At 37.8% G+C, this 17,562-nt stretch overlaps 1 protein-coding gene across 2 annotated transcripts in view; it reads right to left on the reverse strand.

Moving 5' to 3' along the window:
- The window catches only part of ERC1 (ELKS/RAB6-interacting/CAST family member 1), a 291,295-nt gene that overhangs the window by 89,400 nt on the left and 184,333 nt on the right, over window positions 1–17,562 (reverse strand). For both annotated transcript variants that reach the window (XM_009647922.2, XM_009647921.2), the window contains one exon: window positions 10,410–10,570. In XM_009647922.2, the coding sequence (XP_009646217.1) occupies window positions 10,410–10,570 (161 nt within the window). The remainder of the gene's footprint in view (window positions 1–10,409; window positions 10,571–17,562) is intronic.

Consider the following 17,562-nt stretch of genomic DNA (forward strand, 5'->3'; position numbering starts at 1 on the left):
TCAGCACCAAACACTTTCTCCATTCTCCGACAGTTTACTTGCATTTCTACAGAAGTGCTGGTTTCTTTTGGCTCCAAAGACAGCTTCACCTGCAGCGTTTCATTTTTCTGTTCAACACCTTGCTGTTGATTTTCCCTTACTGCACAAAAGAACTTGCTCCAGTGCCTCTTTCACAACTGCTTCTTTGTAGTAAAGGAGAGCCTTAATGATTGTATTTTGATTGTGGAGTTGATTAATTTTGACTTTGTTTAATTTGCGACCTTTGCTGAGATCTTTAGGGCTGGGAATTAGAGAGCACACTGTACCACTGTACTTTGGACACTGTGGGTTTGCCAGTTTGTTTCGTGCCTCATTTGTCACAAAACATATGAAATTGTAGTCCAAAGCCAGCTTCATATTTTTCAAGGCAAGACAAAACTGTATTTGTTTTTGTTTTAAATTAAGATCTCCTGGCTAAATTAATCTAGTTTTTCAAACTCCAAACCAAAGCTCTCACTAACAATGGGAATCTAGCAAGCAAGACAGATGCAAAGAACAGCTTAGCAAAAGAGAACTGATTGCTTCTCTCCAATTACAGCACTGAAGTGCTAAGATAAGCATACTCAATTTTATGTACATATATACAATAAAGAAAAAAATAGGATGCAGAAAAGATCTGTATGAGAACATGCTAGAACAGAGAAATAAATGAAGTATGTATCTTGTATACACAACATTTCCCATTAAACACTTGTGTCTCAGACATTAAGGTATTTAAAAGCCTACAAACCTACTATCTTCAGATTTTAATTCCTGACATCACTGAAGTTCTGTGGCCACAGGTGAACCTGTCACTTCACGGTTTTGTTTTCAGTTTACTCCTTTGAGGAACAATGATAGTATTTCTCCATTTTTATAAAAAGGAAGACTTTGTCATGTAAGATCCTTCAAGAAAAAGAACTAAACTGCAAAGTACTATTATTAATAGTTGCATTATTAATATTTTTTAAGAAAATGTGGCTAGCTGAGGTCATAGAGGCCTTCTCCAAGTATCAGAGATATCCTTGTCATTCTTTGTAAACTAACCACACTTAACCCTTTCAGATTTCTTGACTAATGAGGGCTCGAAAGGCTGCAAGAATTTTGCAGTTACCTTGAACCAGTGAATTGAATGATGTTTACTTCTTTCAATAAATACATAAATAAATAATTGCAAGGGTTTCCTTTGCATGAAGAATACTGAAAATGGATTACCTCAAAGAGCAAAATTTCTCCTTAGAAATTGAATCTGCAAGCCAAAGCCAGTATTAACAGAGAGAACTGAGCCCACATAATATGTAGAACAAGCTCACGCATATAATATATATAATTTTTACAAGATACATTTTTGGTTAAGACATTCGTTAAGGAAAGTATATGATCTGTACTGAAAAAATCACAAAAACTGCAAGATAACACCCCCTCTATCCTCATTTTCATCTAAACTACCCCCAAAGCACATTCAACTATATTTAAGCCATTTGTGTTATGTGTAATTTGTCTGTAAAAAAATCCAGGGAAAAGTATTCTATAGCCTCCCTACAACCCCTCCTCACTTTATTGAGATAATTTGGAATTCTCATCTTATTCTCCAGAATGCCTGAACACCCACCGTGGTGGCATTTTGGCAACACATACCCTTTGGCTTGTCAGCCACTTCATTAATGGACATTTTGAACAGTAGCAGACTTGGAAGAGACCTCTAAGGAAACAATATAATACAGGTTACCATTTTGGCAAGGAACTATTAATTATTTTCCAGCTTAATCACTTTCCAGTAGTTTAATCAGGAATATAATCCCTACTTTACTGATGAGACTGTTCTGTAAGACAATGACAGAAATCCTCCTGAGAGCAAGACGTATCATATCTACTGCATTACCAAAACTACACCTTGGCTTATGGGGACACCTGGTTGATTTGTCATGATTTAGTCTCAACAAATTTAGGTTATCTGTTACTTAACACTTTACTATTTTCTCAGCATTTACAAATAATATCTTTTATCATTTACTCTGGTAACTAAGAACTGCAGGTGGGCTGATGAAATCCTTGGCTGCTCAAAGCTACTTGTAGTAGTCATCTTTTCACAACAGTACTGGTGACCTTAAATCTTTATTCATTAAATTAAACTAAATGATCAAACTAGTTGATTCTTCGACTATATAGCAAATACCAGTTACATCATTTAGTTTAACCTCACATGCAAAATTTGATCCCTAGTTTACATAGTGGAAATAAACTAGTCTGATCCTTTCAATGTTTCCTTGACATCAATTTTGAAGATGTAAAATGCTAGCAGATTGAAAAAGAACTATAGGTTTACAGAATGCTATAGCCACCTCCACTTAGTGCTTGAGGAAGAGCTATAAAAGGGGCTTTAGGGAACACCAAATATGACATCATGTCAAATAATTTTTCAGTCTTCCCTACAACCCTATTCACAGTAGCTCCCAGTACCAGGAATGATAGTTCTCTTTATCCTGTAATCTGCATAAACCATAACACTAGATATTGGACTAGGGAGAAATGACTCAATAGCAATGACAGGATTATACTTTAAAGACAGACACTGTCAGGGTGCTTAGTGTCATCTTTTAGGATTTCCAAATTAATAGTTCTGGTAAATTTTCATGTTCTTAACTTCTGTTATATGTAGTCCCTTGCGCTGCACACAAGATACCACCAGACAAACAAACAACTCCCAAACCCTCTCACTGAGTTTTCTCAGAAATTCCATAGACTTGCAGATGGTGTCTTTTATCTTGCTAAAAGAACTCAAAAGTATTGTTTAGGAAGGGAGGAAAACAAGAAGACAGACTGAATATTCCCATACAGTATAAAGTCAAAGATTGTAGGGACTGCCAACGACTTGACTCATTTCTCTCATTTTTCTTACACAACTCCCACTTGTTGTCCTCCAGGATCGTAGGGAAGCAATTACTTGCTTCAGAGGTTATTTCTGTAATTGAAGCAAATTGACCTGACTTTCAAAAAAGGAATTTCTGTTCAACCACAGAAAACAGTCTGAAGTTAGACTTTGCCTTACCTACACCCCGCAAAGCTACACTGTTATTTTAAAAACAATAAAAGAATGACTCGTATGTGCACAGTGGCCATATGAGCACATCTAACCGTTGAGATTTCCCTCCTTGTATGTTGAACTATGTTGACGATGTCTGGATGGGATTTACAATGGCTCAAAGCTACTATTGTTCACACTACATTAAATCTACAATATATGCAATGAGATACCATAATATTTTCACTTGGAACTTCTATTAACCCACAACTTGACTGTATTTAATGAAATATGTAGTGCTCACAGAGTTGATTTATATGCATCACTATTTACAGTGCACGTTTATAAAAGAGGAAAAAGCACCCTGAGGAACTCTCAGTTCTTTTGACTTTAACAGAAAGTAAAAAGTGCCTGATTTGGTTTAGCTCAGTAACACCCCTGGAAGCCCCAGAATCTTATGGCTGGATTAGGGATGGCGACAGGAATCACTGATGCAGCTGAAGGAGCATAGGAAATGTACTGTTGCTACCAATCCTGAGCCAAAACACTGCTGCATATTTTAAAGCAAAAATCACAGCCATATTTATGTTTGTTGTGTATATAAGTATATCAAAACAATTAAAAAAGGCATGCTGAAGACCTGAATTTCTATTTTTGTTAATGTTGTAGGATTCATACATCCAAGGGAAAATTACACAGATTCTCTTGAACAGATAAACTTTTACTTCTGACAGAACTTCTGAATGTATTTAATTACACATAGTGTACGGTAGAATACAGAACAACAGTGTTTTGTACTGGAAAAGGCATACAGAATTAGCTAGCAGAAGGCAGTATACTGGTGCCCTTAGAGCTATCTTAAAAGCAACCTGTTTTATACGTTAGTCAAAATAAAAACCATCGCTTTCTCCATCCCTCTACCAGTTTAACATTGGGTTAGCTGAGTAATTATTTCTAGGAAAAAAAGCATAATTCTTGTTATTCATTTAGATAAGATGATCTGCATGCAGGTTATGGTAAAATGAAACTTTTCCCAAAGTGACACCCTTTGGGCAGTAAAGAACATGGGGCACTAATGACTTACAAGAAATTATCTTGTGCTGCACCTGCTCTATAAGTGTGTCTGCAGTAATGAACTAGCAAACTGAGAAAAGACAAGAATGGTATTAATCACTAGTGCTAGGACTGTGTAAGCCTAAAAAAAAAAAATTAAACATTTTAGTATTCTGTGTACGTATGCCAAAATCTCTATTGATGAGATCTTTCAGGGCAATTTCTGTAAGAATGCCGTAATCTAGTAATAGAAAGGAAAAACATAACAAAACCTGTGCATTCTTAACACTGAGGCTATATGCTATGTTTTTCACATCCTCACTTGAAAGAGGTCTAATTTCCTTTCACCATCTAGAAAAACTATCTTCCAAGAACTACCAAAGGGATCCCTTACACTAAATCCAGTCCCCGGAAAACATATCCAGAAGGAAAAAAAAATATCTCCCACGGAAAGGCATGGAAACAAGAGCACAGTGTAGTGAAATTCTCAGGAAGTTAATGACTGGACCTCCTTTTCCCAACTCCTCCCTACAACATTAATAGTCTTAGCAATTACCGAGTGGAACAAACCCCTTTAACACCACCTGGTGTACTTTTCAGCAGTTGGTCTTGCTTCCAGGCCTGTCATGGCTCATTAAGATAGTACAGTACTTTCTCTCTACGAGACTGTTCTCGGGGACCATAGAATTCAAGATAAAATGAGATATGGAGGTTTTATCACAAGACAAAAAGGGACTGTGACATATCGTGCCAAGATTTTAGTATCTGAAAAAGCCACAGAAGAAAAGGTTTTTCAAGGAAGGTGATGAGTAAAACCAAACCAGTTACGAAAGATAAACATAACTTCCCAATACTTAAAGAAGCAGCGTAAACCACAACAATCTAATTCTGTGTGGGCTCATATGGGGCACCGTATTTATATAGGCTTCACTAAAGGTCCCGCTTCTTTGCTTTGCAGTTTATTCTTTCTGTGAAACTCGAGGTTCAAGTTCAATAGCTCTCTCACCTACGTGAATGATTTGACCAACCCATAAACAGGTTAAGCTTTTCTGCTTATTTCCATGGTTCAGGACATCTAAGTATCAGTTGCAAATGAATCGGCAGGCTGTCTCTAATGCTGCCGGGATGCTGCATGTCTTGGAGCGCTTGAAGGCTCATTGACAGTGCAGGGGGGCAGAAAGGATAACAGGCTTCATTCCTTAACTGCCAAGAGAAGAAAAGTGCAAAAGAGATCATGTTTTCTCTCAAGCCTTCACCTGAATTTAAAAATAATAGCAGAAGCCACCAAATTTGAAGGTAACCAAGCACTGCAATTACATTTATGAAAAGCCTAATGTTTCATTACAGTGAGGAGAACTGTGGAGTTAAAAAAAAAATAAATTTCTGGCCTTTCAATAAACTTTAGCCTTAAAAGACACACAATATATCTTCACACTGTATTTCAGCTTTCCTATCGGATTCTGTGTGATTCACTTGGAGATTTACAGCGGTTCCAAGGTCAGTTTATTTCCAACTATTTAAACGTAATGTCTGTATTGCCCAGTAATTAAAATGGATAATTTTTCACATTTCAGACTACTGCAACTGAAATTTTTACAACTTAAATGTTGAAGTCAAACTGGGTGACCATATATAATTAAAATAAACATATATAAGTGTGTATTTTATGCTTGAAGATTAAAAAGGACAAAAAATGGTAACAGGATATTGTTGCATTCATTTTCAGTGCGCCCTGAAAAAGATGTTTTAAAGAAAAAATACCTAAGCTTACAGAAATCAAAAAGGGACTGACGCAGATGCACTTGTTCAGCTTTGCCCCAGACAGTAAATCCTACGGAGATGGAGTGCCCCCTGTGGGATTTTAGTTTATTTAATTTCACACAAAGTAATTATAGGAGGTGCTTTGGTGCCATTGCTGCAATCACATAACGGCCTGATATACCAAGTGGCCCGCAAACCTTACAGTCCAGTTCAATACAATGAAGAGTTTGCACTGGGCCTAGAAAGCCGTACCTTGCAGATGCAAAGTTAACGTATTACTGCTTTGCATGACTGACAACAAATGCAAAGTGACTTCAAACTACAGAGACAAGGTTAACGTATTACTGCTTTGCATGACTGACAAATGCAAAGTGACTTCAAACTACAGAGACAACTGTTTACACAACAGAACATACATGTACTTCTGCAACTAGGAATCACTTCTCTGGAGAATTGTTGTTAAACCACAGGCATGAACCATAACTTCTCTAATGACAAAAAAAAAATTCTTTAATTTCCAAGATGACAATTTCTGATCAGCTGACAAGTTATCATTGGATGGACATTGATACCTTTTTTTTTGTTTTTGCTGGTTCTGTTCACCATGGGTGTGCATAATCTGAAATATTTTTGTTGGGTTAAGCTGTTTGCTGCGTTTGAAATTACCTCGCACCTCATTTTGGATCAACTGAAATTACGTTTCCGGCAAATAAACTACGAGCCAATTAATCAGTTTCTTTTGGACTACTTTCAATTTCAACCACATACTCATACCTCCAGACAATACTGCTTTATTGCTGAGAGGATGAACTTGTGAGAAGATAAACAACCTCAGCTTCCACCGACTTCACTTTCAGCTGTGAGTGTTCATGTGCGTCTGTTTGTATTTTTTCTTATCTGATAGCCAGAAAATGAACACGTGTACTTATCAACCACCTACCAAATATTTTTAAGTGACTTTGCATGTCATGCAGGAAAACCATAGCAGAGATAAAGATGAACAGTCTTGCTGCATAGTACCACCTAGGTTGGCATCTTATTTTTAATAGCAGCCTTCGTGTAGCTCTCAGCAGGCCTTCCAACTCCAAGAAGAAATACAGAAGGAATACAATAAACAGCTTCACTAAGCTACACAGGCCTGGTTGACCTCTGATTGCCACCTACACTCTGTATCAAACAAAACACTATCTGTGGGATGTATTCACGTAATTATCGAGTAGTGTGATAAACGTTCAAAAGACCACTCACGTAAAGTCACACAAGAAATCAAAAGACATTTCTGACAGCATGATTTTGAAACATAAGTTATATTCTATTTTAATAATTCATTCATCCGCAACATCCTTGATTATTTTTAAAGAAAAAAAGAGGATAGTAAATTACTCTTGGGCAAGTAATAATCTTTCTGTTATGTGCCAGCAGGATGAAGGATTCAACTCTGAAGTGCCAACTACCTTATGGCAGTCTGCATCCCTTGAATTATAGGGCTAGCAGCAATTGCAATTAGCAAGAGAAGGCATAATTCAGGAAAGGGCTGTTGGACCGTTTTCCAGGTCTGAAAGAATAGATTGAGAAATGCTTCAACTGGGACTTTTCAACCCCAAAGCAGATGACCAGGAAGAATCTTCTGGTCCCTCTGACCATAACAAAGGTCTGCCTAGTCAAAAAAAAAAAAAAAATTTTTTTTAAAAATCTCTTCTCTATAGGCAGACACAGTGTCTGTTCCCCTTCCCCATAAGTGCAGTGTCCGCTGCTACAGTTTTGGCAATTGCATGAGCTCAGCCCCAGATTAGACTGTTTGTGCTTGGTTATTTTCACACACTGCCAAAATTTGCTGACAACACCAGGAGAAAAAAAGGGAAAGGAAAACTGGTGATTTTCAACAGTTTATAACTCAGCTCAGCCTAAGCAGGTTTTTATGGGACAAAGAACAGAGATTTCTCTGTAGACAGCACTTTATTCCTGCCTAATTTAAAAGATTTGCTGTGAATGATGGAAACATTAGAACTTCTTAAAGAAAACATAACAAAACAAAAATCCTAGCAGTTCACTAGTATTTTTTTACAGTAGATCATGTTTGGTGATATAAATAGAGAGACCATTATCTACCTCTCTCATAATTATTTACAACAAAGTTTTTTTTTTTTTAAAGTAAATGAAAATATTGGACTTAAAGGAAGAGGGCTTCAAAATACATAGTATTTCTTTAAGGAGTGAAATTTCTTCCTTGGAATAATTCACACTTGTGCTATTCTAGTGCCACAGTATTCCCTAAGGGGTGTGAAATGATCTTCTCAGGGTTACCGAGTCAGTAGTAAACACAAGTTCTACTCTAAGAAACAGTATTTTAAATATGTATTTTCATTAACATAATATCTAACAACTTCCTATTAAAACCCAGAGGTAACTCTGGAGTCCTCTTGTTGCTTTAACACTTTCTTTCAGTCCATATCTAGAATCTCCTAAAGCAGCATTTCCTTAAGCTATTTTTCTTGTATGCTCCCCTGCTCCATTAGCTGACTGCAGGGCCCAGGCTGTTAAACTTACACCTCTATCAAATCTTAAATTTAATCAGGGCTGCTTTTGAGCACCTCAAACTTTTCCCAGTGAAGTATGCCCGAAAACGCAGAAAACAATATTGCTTGTATCTTTGAAGAGTATCTGTACAGCAGCTATTGTTGTCTGTTAAGGATACTAAAACCAGCTAACGGCTTCACAAAATTGACCGCTCATTCAATTACTGTTGAAATAGTAGGAAACATTTTAACAACATAAGAAACTTTTTGCAAAACTAGAAAACAGATGAGAAGAGTGCTTTTCATAAAAGGCATAGGCTGGGAAAGTAGGGCAACAAACAATACACTGGAGTTTGTGTAAATCAGTATTAGGTACTTGACTGGGAGTCCTCAGTAGAGACTTGTTTGCAACAGAGCCTCATGGTGAGGGTGAGTTTTTGAAGTTTGGAGCAGCTTTGGAAGCTTTATAGAACTTTAAGACAGACCAGCTATGACTAAAACATGCTCAGCTAGTTAACTATACAAACGTAATGTTTTTTCCATCTTTCTCTCCACGTGCTGACAGCATTACCATTCTCTCCAGTGTTCTTCTTCCTTCTGGGGTACAATGGATCTACCAGTTTATGCAGTTCCTGATACTACATTTCAATACAACGACTTTCCAATAATAACTTACTCAGCTAAGAGAGGTCATCATTTAAAAGAAGGGAGTAGCTATGTTAAAGGGTCTCGAGCTACAGAACTCCAAATACATTTCGGGATATACTGTACTCTACATGTATATTTTAATGAGAAGGTTTGGCAGAGAAGTTTGGCAGAAGGAATTACTGCCAAGTGATTGGATATGGGATATATCTCCAGTTGCTTTGGATTCCCACATCACCATAAGAGCTATTCTTCCCATCCCCCAATACCCCAACTCTCAAGGCAGTCAAATTTATAGCTCAATAAAGTTTTTTATTAAAAATAAAAAGTGTGGCTTTTAAGTACTGCAGTCTTCCAACATCCTTATGCCAGGTCTAGATCAGACTTGTAGCTGAATATGAAGCTGGGGAAGCTTGGCCCACTTTATACAGCACTCCTAAGTTAGAGTTTCAAGATCTAAGCCACCTCTCTTTCCATTTTGTAACAGCTGTTTTTCTATCCTTTCATGAAAAAAAAAAAAAAAAAAGAAAAGGAAAGAGGCTAGCGTAGAAAAGTTAAATAAATAAATAATGGCTCACAAAACCACAGTGGAGGAACCACTGCTGGTCCTGCCAATAAAAATGTTCCTTCTCTTCAGGGCTGGCTAAACAACTGAAAGTGTTTCTAATGAACTGCTGGCAGCACTATCCATCATTGCACTAAATGGATTCATGTCTCCCTAAACTAAGGATAACTATTTATCTATAATGCACGGTCAGAAATTAGGAAGTATTTAAGCCTTAGAAGTCTAATTCCTCACTTCTCCCCACCTCCTCAAAGCTTGGTTTCATTCAGGCCTCCTTATGTGAACATGACAAGAGAAGTCTGACTGATAGAGAATTTCAAACTCTGTTCCAGCGGTAATGAATCATCTGCATGAGTCTGAAAAATACTTTACCAGACCAGACATCTGCAGTCTGATTTTCAGCATTACAACTACCTGATACTATGTTTATCTCTTCCCTCTTTTCTTTTTGTCATTTTCTACACTGACTTGTGTCTTACTTTAAAGTAGATTATAGGCTACCCAAAGCACAATGGCACATTCACAAGACACACAAAATAATTGAGTCCCAATAATTGTTTAGGATCTTTGAAGATGCTATTGTGCAAATGATAGTAGTCTACTGCAAATGATCAGAAGGGAGAAACATTTTTGAGCTCTAAAGGAAGCGTGAAAGTAATGTAGGTAATGCCTGGTCAGAAGTCACTTCTGAAGGCTCGACAGATTACATACATAGCTGCTATCTATAGAGACATCTTCATACAGAGGTTGTCTTTAGAATGCCAGGAATCAGAGGAGAATTCAGAGATATCAGTAAAACATGCCTACAATAATGGAAAGAAACACTTACTTCATCTCCAGGACTTCCTCCAAATGTTTCCTTCTTTCAGCTCGTAGGTTGGTCAAATGGGTTTCCTTCTCAGCCAAAGACTGTTGTGTAGAGGACAACTTTGCTTTCATTGATTCCAGCTCCTGCTTAACCTTCTCCATGGCCATCATCAACTCTTCTACCTAAAACATTTTTGGGGAAGATAGAAGGAGAGAAAAAACAGTGTAATGTGATCAGCTGGAACTTACTAAATGTCAATTGGAGCGCAAAGGTTACCTGTGCATGTACACTACATAACACTTCTGTAGACTGGAAGCATCATCTAGTGCTGTGGACAGTACGTCTACACTTAATTGAAGCAACATTACAGTCTGTAAATTAACATAGTCTGGTCACTGGAACGTTACCATTACAATACCAAATTACAAATCTTCAACCTTCGGTATTTCTATTTTAGAAAATATACCACAAGGATAAAAGGATAGCCTATATATATTAAAATTACCCACAAAAATCCTACAAATTAAATGGAATAGACTGATAATATACCAAAAGTATAAAAAGCTTTCTCTATGAATGAGATATATATATTTCTCTATAAATGATGCAAAAAGAAAAACTACATATCTACTTTAAAAACAAAGGTAATGTTTCCGAAACAGGGACAGGACTGGGTTCCCATGAAGATGTAAGTAAGGCTCCTTCCCTCAAAATATCTGTTGAACAATGCTTATAGGCATGTTCTGTGATTTAGCAATATAAAAGACATTCAAAGATTGGCCGATGGCAAACAAGGTACAGCAGAACAATGCTCTTATCTTCGGCAACTGGGAAAGGTTCAGAACTAACATGAGTCTAAACTCTAGCATAGATATTACACAAATGAACATAGTCACCTTTCACTTTACACTTGGAGTAGGTTCTGTCTCAGCTAGAATTTATCATTAATTAACATGCAAAACGACAATAAATGCTCAAGTATAGCTACATGTAACATACAAAACCACCTGGATATTCTGTTAATAACTTTATAATAATGCTTGATGGCACACATGACTTTCACTGACCTCTTCCATATAGTTTTTCTCTTTCTATCACAACCAAGTGTTCAAAACAATTTTATAACATGCTTCAAAAGGGAGAAACTCAGATGCTACTGCTGCACATAATCAAACATTTATATGCATTTAGTAAGACAATACAGCACTACATTGCATTTATATCCCTGCATAACAATCCACTTGTGCTCCATCTTGAAGTGAATTACTGAAATGATATTAAGCTCAGTTTCTACTTACATGTTTTACAAAGAGAGTTTGGCACATCACTCGCTATACGGGTGCTAGAGGATGGAAGGTATTGAACATGCCACCCCTTGTTTTAATAACTCCTGTACTTCTAGAGGCAGAGCTAATAACTCAGGATGAACACAGATAACAAGATTGGTTTTCATCCTCAGTGATAGAGCAAGAAACACTGCAATTCAAAATTAGCAGCTTTATAAAAATCTAGCATAGACGTTGTGCAGTGCTTACTGCAGAAATCATATCTACTGCCACTCAAATGCAGCTGACAAGAAGCATTCTTCCTACACCCAGCAAATTAAGAAAAATTTAAAATATGCAATTATCGAAACCTATTCAAAATGTACAGCGAACAACTCATCCAGCAATCAACAGACCAAAGGAGAATTTAGTGACACATAGTCCAAGCTGGCTAGCATGCATATAACCACTAAACTTTTCCTGTCTTATTAGTGTTTAGCGTGCAAAACAAGATCAGAAACTCTGACAATTTTAAAACAAAGGGAAAACTCCATAAAAGGAAACAGAGAAATAGATCAGAAAATAATGCAAAGAAAAACTTCAGAAAAAATAAATAGCAAAAATACTACTAGGATGAAAAATGATGCCAAGAAAGAGAAAAATAGCAACTTCAAACCCCTCTGCTTATAGCAGAAAACAACCTCAAATAAACAAGCCCCCAGCCAACTGAGACAATCAAAAAGGCTTGGGTCAATCTGTCAGTTCCCAAGATAAAACAATCTTTGAAGGAATATCTTTTCCATAATGAGGTTTGAAAGATTTCTGACATCCTTCATTCCATTCCCAGTCATCAAGATCTGCAACGCTAACACCAAAGGGCTGGTTTGCTTGATGCAGATCTGTAGCACAACCACTTGGTGCTGTTAAGAAGCCATGAGGAGGCTAGAGGCCAAGAGCTAGGCAAAGGCTCCTAGAGCTCGGTGGCAAGATCTAACAGCAGGAGTACTTTGCAGTAGTGGTTATGGCAGGTACTTCCATTTTTTCGCATTGTTCCATTTGGTAATTCTTAGGTTATATTCTATATTTTTGCAGGTTAACAGAAAATTGATCTAATCATGTATTAGGAATGGCTGGAATGCAAGCGGCTTTTAAACTGTGCCAACGACAGTTCACAGAACTGCCATTACTTTCCGTCCTCTCCATCAAGTACCATTTGTCATGCAATTTACTAGACAAAATTCACCAAAAGAGTGATGACTATATTCACAATAAAGATTTCATTGTTCAGATTCATCAAGTTACAGATATTCCACGGGAGCATTTCAATTAAACTTCTACGAAACAAAACAGTTATTTGGCAGCTTATGAATTTAGTGCAGACCTCTATGTATATGTCCAGTAAGAAGTCCTGTGAGAAATGACACAGGAATATTCACTGGAAGCAAACTGCTTGCAAAGCACATCTAATTTAGCCTACACAAAACACTGCAAATCTACCCTTCATTTTTTTTTCCTGAGAGCAACTAATTCTATAATAAAGAAAAAATATTTGCCAAGAACCAGCATTCTTGGCACGCTGAGACATTTTCAGAGCCATGCTGTTGACATTTTCCATTTAACTGTAGGTAAGCTTGTGCCCTGCCAGTTACAGCTAGAGCTTCCGCTTCAGAAGGTGTTGAGAGTGCACTCTTGCTCCTCTTTTCTCTCTGCTCAAATGACAGTATATAAAGCAGAGTATATATCTTTGACTATCTACGACTTACCCATGACTCAATTTTCTGTAGACAGGCCTGAAAGGTCATCATGTACTCTGAGCAGGATAGATCTGCAGAGAACTTAAATGAAGACTATTTTTTCATTGCTTTTAGGCCCTAAGTGACCTGACCAGGTGACAGCTTATCTTTAAGGAAGAACATGAAGCTGAATGAAATTTCCATTAGAGGTGAGTCTTCGTGAGAGACTGAACAAACTATGCGGAAGAGGGCAAACTGTAAATTAGATCAGTATGGGATTCACAGTGACAGAAAAGGGACAAATTTTTTACATAGTATTACATCTCCCTAGAAAGCATGAACACAAGGTGGAGAGAAAAGGCAGTACAACAGAAGCAGCTTATCTACCTTGTCAATAGCAGCCTGTAAAGAAATAGAAGAAATGATATGATATAATAATAAAAAAAAAAAAAAATCAAGCCCTTTTCGGGAGACTATCTACCATCTTAACCTCCCTGCTCCTACAAACTCTAATTTCAGGTTCCTCTGATGCAACTGTCAATCAGAAAACAGGCCATTGCATAGACAGTGACCACACTATCTCTAAGCATGTGTTTTCTGGTAAGCTTTTCTGACCATTGGGTAATATGAAGCCAAGGACTTCCAAACAACTTTTCAAGTTCCCCAAAAGTCAGTAAAAAGACAGTAAAAGTGAAGAAGGGACTGGATATGCAAAATATCAATGAGGCTGGAGATCCTACCAACCCCCATACTAGCTGCTGGGAAGATTACTTGTAATCAGGATAGGCAAGCTCAAATTCCCACCTGTTATGTGGGGAGAACTAACGCACTACTGAAAACTTCTGAGACACAGTAGATATTTCAGGCCAGGAAGAAGGCTACATCAACTGATGTGGTTGATATTGGTTGCCTCTTAAAATCAGAGCCCAAAGACTCCAATACCTAAGGTCAATCCAGACAGACAGGCTAACTAAAGCAGCCTCAGGATCCCCAAACGCTTCAGCGTGTTTAACTTGCAACTTAGAGGCAGCTACTTTTTTCTTCCTGTTGTGAACTTCATCCTCAGTGATGAAGGATCACTTTCAGAGAAATTTTATACTGCATAGAAAATTGAAAAAGGCCTCCATAGCCCTCTCAGAAAGATAGCTCTAGAGCTTAGTTTTCTGCTTACACCTTGTCAGAGAAACAGAGCAGTTTTGGGCCGTCACCCAAGCAACAAATGCATCATGAATGCTAGTAACATGATGTAATTCGTTACGGTGGTACTGTGCAAAGATAAAAAGGCAATGGACAAAGTCATCAATATGGCAAAGAAAGGAGCAAAATTCTATGCACTTGAAAAATATTTGTAGTGGCAGAGGATCTATTCTCACTCAAGCAATCCAATTTATATATGCTATGTGCATATAAAGATAGAGGAAAAAACTAAAAAATGCCCTCCACAGACACTACAAAGGAAAATTTTCTAGTCTTAAGGGACAGGACTGAACGCATCCGTAGTTCAAATGTATATGACTGGCTTAAATAATATTTATTAAGTATAGCAAATCACTGATACACTACTGAAAAAAAAGTTTTATGTTACTGTTAGATAAGGCTCTTTCCTGCCTGTATATTAACAATTATCTCTTTGCAGAAGAGACTGTATTTCTCTCCGTTATTAATTTTTTCATAGAACCAAGGAATGGTTTGGGTTGGAAGGGACTTTTAAAGATCATCTAGTCCAAAGCTTCTTGCCCTGGGCAGGGGCATCTTTTACTAGATCAAGTTCTTTAAATCCCTGTCCAACCTGACCTTGAAGACTTCCAGTGATGGGGTATCCACAACTTCTCTGGGCAACCTGTTCCAGTGTCTCACCACCCTCATAATGAAAAATTTCTTCTTTGTGTACAGTCTAATCTAGCCTCTTTCAGCTTAAAAAGACTGCCCCTTGTCCTGTTACTGCAGGCCTTGGTAAAAAGTCTCCCTCCGTCGTTCTTATAAGCCTTTCTACGCTGAAAGGCTGCAGCAGGGTCTCCCTGAGCCTCCTCTGCTCCAGGCTGAACAACCCCAACTCTCTCAGCCTTTCTTCACAGGAAAGGTGTTTCAGCCCTCTGCTCGTTGTCATGGCCCTCCTCTGGACCCGCTCCAACAGGTCCATCCCTTTCGTGTACTGAGGACTTCAGAGCTGGATGCAGTAGTTTAGGTGGGGTCTTATCAGAGCTGAGTAGAGGGGCAGAATCACCTCCCTTGACCTGCTGGCCATGCTTCTTTTGATGTGGCCCAGGATACAGTTGGCCTTCTGGGCTGTGAGCACACATTACTGGTTCATGTCCAGTTTTTCATCCACCAGTACCCCCCCAAGTCCTTCTTGGCAGGGCTGTTCTCAATCCCTTCATCCCCCTGTCTGTATTGGTATTGGGGATTGCCCCGCCCCAGGTGCAGGACCTTGCACTTGGCCTTGTTGAACTTCATGAGGTTTTTCACTGATTCAGCTAAAGTTTAACCCATCCAGATGGTCCAAGTTATCTGTTAGTCTTGTTATTTTTCCTTCCTCATTCTTTTTTTTTTTTTCTTTTGATCACACACAAAAAGACTGCACATCAGTCCATAATTAAAAGTCTCAAAGGGCATGACAAAGGGACTTGACTATTTCACTAAGAACCCTACTCCAAAACTGGAGATACAGTACTTAACTTGCAGCAATACACAGAATACTTAAAGTTCAATGTTTAATTACATGCCTGAAAACAGACACACTTTTATGTTTCTTTCAGTATATATACAGACACAGTGGGCTATGGAATAGCTGTTTATATTCATTATTGTGTCTCAGAAGTTCCAGGAAGAATACAAAATGATGAAATTTTAGAGAATACAGATACAAATTCCAACATGAACAATTCATTTTCCATGAGCATTGTATAAATCAATCACTAGCGATCTTATTTTCAAAACCACCTCAGCAGGCTAACTTGTATATTTAAAATTATTGGCTTTCTGAACATAGACGTTTCTTGTATAAACAACAAATTAGCATTACAAGACAAAATGTACTAGAAATCTGTACTTTTGCCCAAAATGAATTAGGCCAGCAAAACAAAAAGTCCTGCAATTACAAGTCAGTAGTAAGAACACTACAATAACTGAAAAAAGAATTATAATTTCTCAAAGTGTCACTCACTCTCTCAGAGGACAGTCTCCTACTTTTCTACAGCTCTTGAGTTTTGAAACTATTTTTCATTTCTCATTTTCATTACTGAAATGATAAAGGGACGGCAACTTTCTGCATTATATTTTACTTAGTTGAACTGATTAGACTGCAGGACGGACAGAAGGGAAAGAAATAGACATGAAAAGAAAGACAAAGACAAGAGTTCTGGCTCCATGCAAACTTGTTTGGATCCCAGAAAAATTTCCCAGAACAGATGTTAAGACATGGAAAAAGCACAGGCCAGACTTAGGACTTAAGTATGTAATTTAACTGCCTCAAGTAACATATTACAGGGAGAAAGCATTGAGTCTGACATAACTTGGATTGCCAGCAGGACCAGATGGTTTGCTTAAATCACAAGCTAATAAACCTTTACACAAAATAAGAGGGAAATGAATTATGGCTTCATCATAGCCCTATTTTCGTTAAAGCAGTAGGGTGGCTTTAGGTACTCTTAAAGACTATATCCAAGGCACTTAAATAAATTCTTGGCTATTCTGAAATAAGGGAACAACTTTCAAATTCTTATAGATATTAGGAAAGGTGTTAGCATAGCTTTTTGAGAGCTAAAAATATCAGAGAAAAATGAGAGAAATAAGCAATAACAAGAAAAATCCCGTTGCCCCCCTGCCCTAGATAAAATTAAAATGTAATTTCTGGTTTGTAAGTTAAGGACAGCCTTCAACTAGGAGAGCAGCTGAAAGCTCTGCCACACCGACAGCAGAAGGGTATAAAGCAGAATGGCTCTGCCCCGCCACACAGGCTGGAGGTCTGGCTCCAGTTCAAGCCCCTCTTATTCACCACCAGTGCATGAGCATGCGTACACCTGTAGGTGGATGGAGGAATGCGTCGTGGCTGCTGGCTTCTCTACCATGGCAATGTAAGCACCGCTAATCCTTTTGAAGCAGATACATAAGGGGTTAAGATCCTTTACCTTTGTTTTTATTCTGTAATTGTAGGCACTATAAAGATACCCTAAGATG

The sequence above is a fragment of the Egretta garzetta genome, unplaced genomic scaffold (genome assembly GCF_000687185.1).
Source record: "Egretta garzetta isolate BGI_Z169 unplaced genomic scaffold, ASM68718v1 scaffold511, whole genome shotgun sequence".
NCBI lineage: Eukaryota > Metazoa > Chordata > Aves > Pelecaniformes > Ardeidae > Egretta > Egretta garzetta.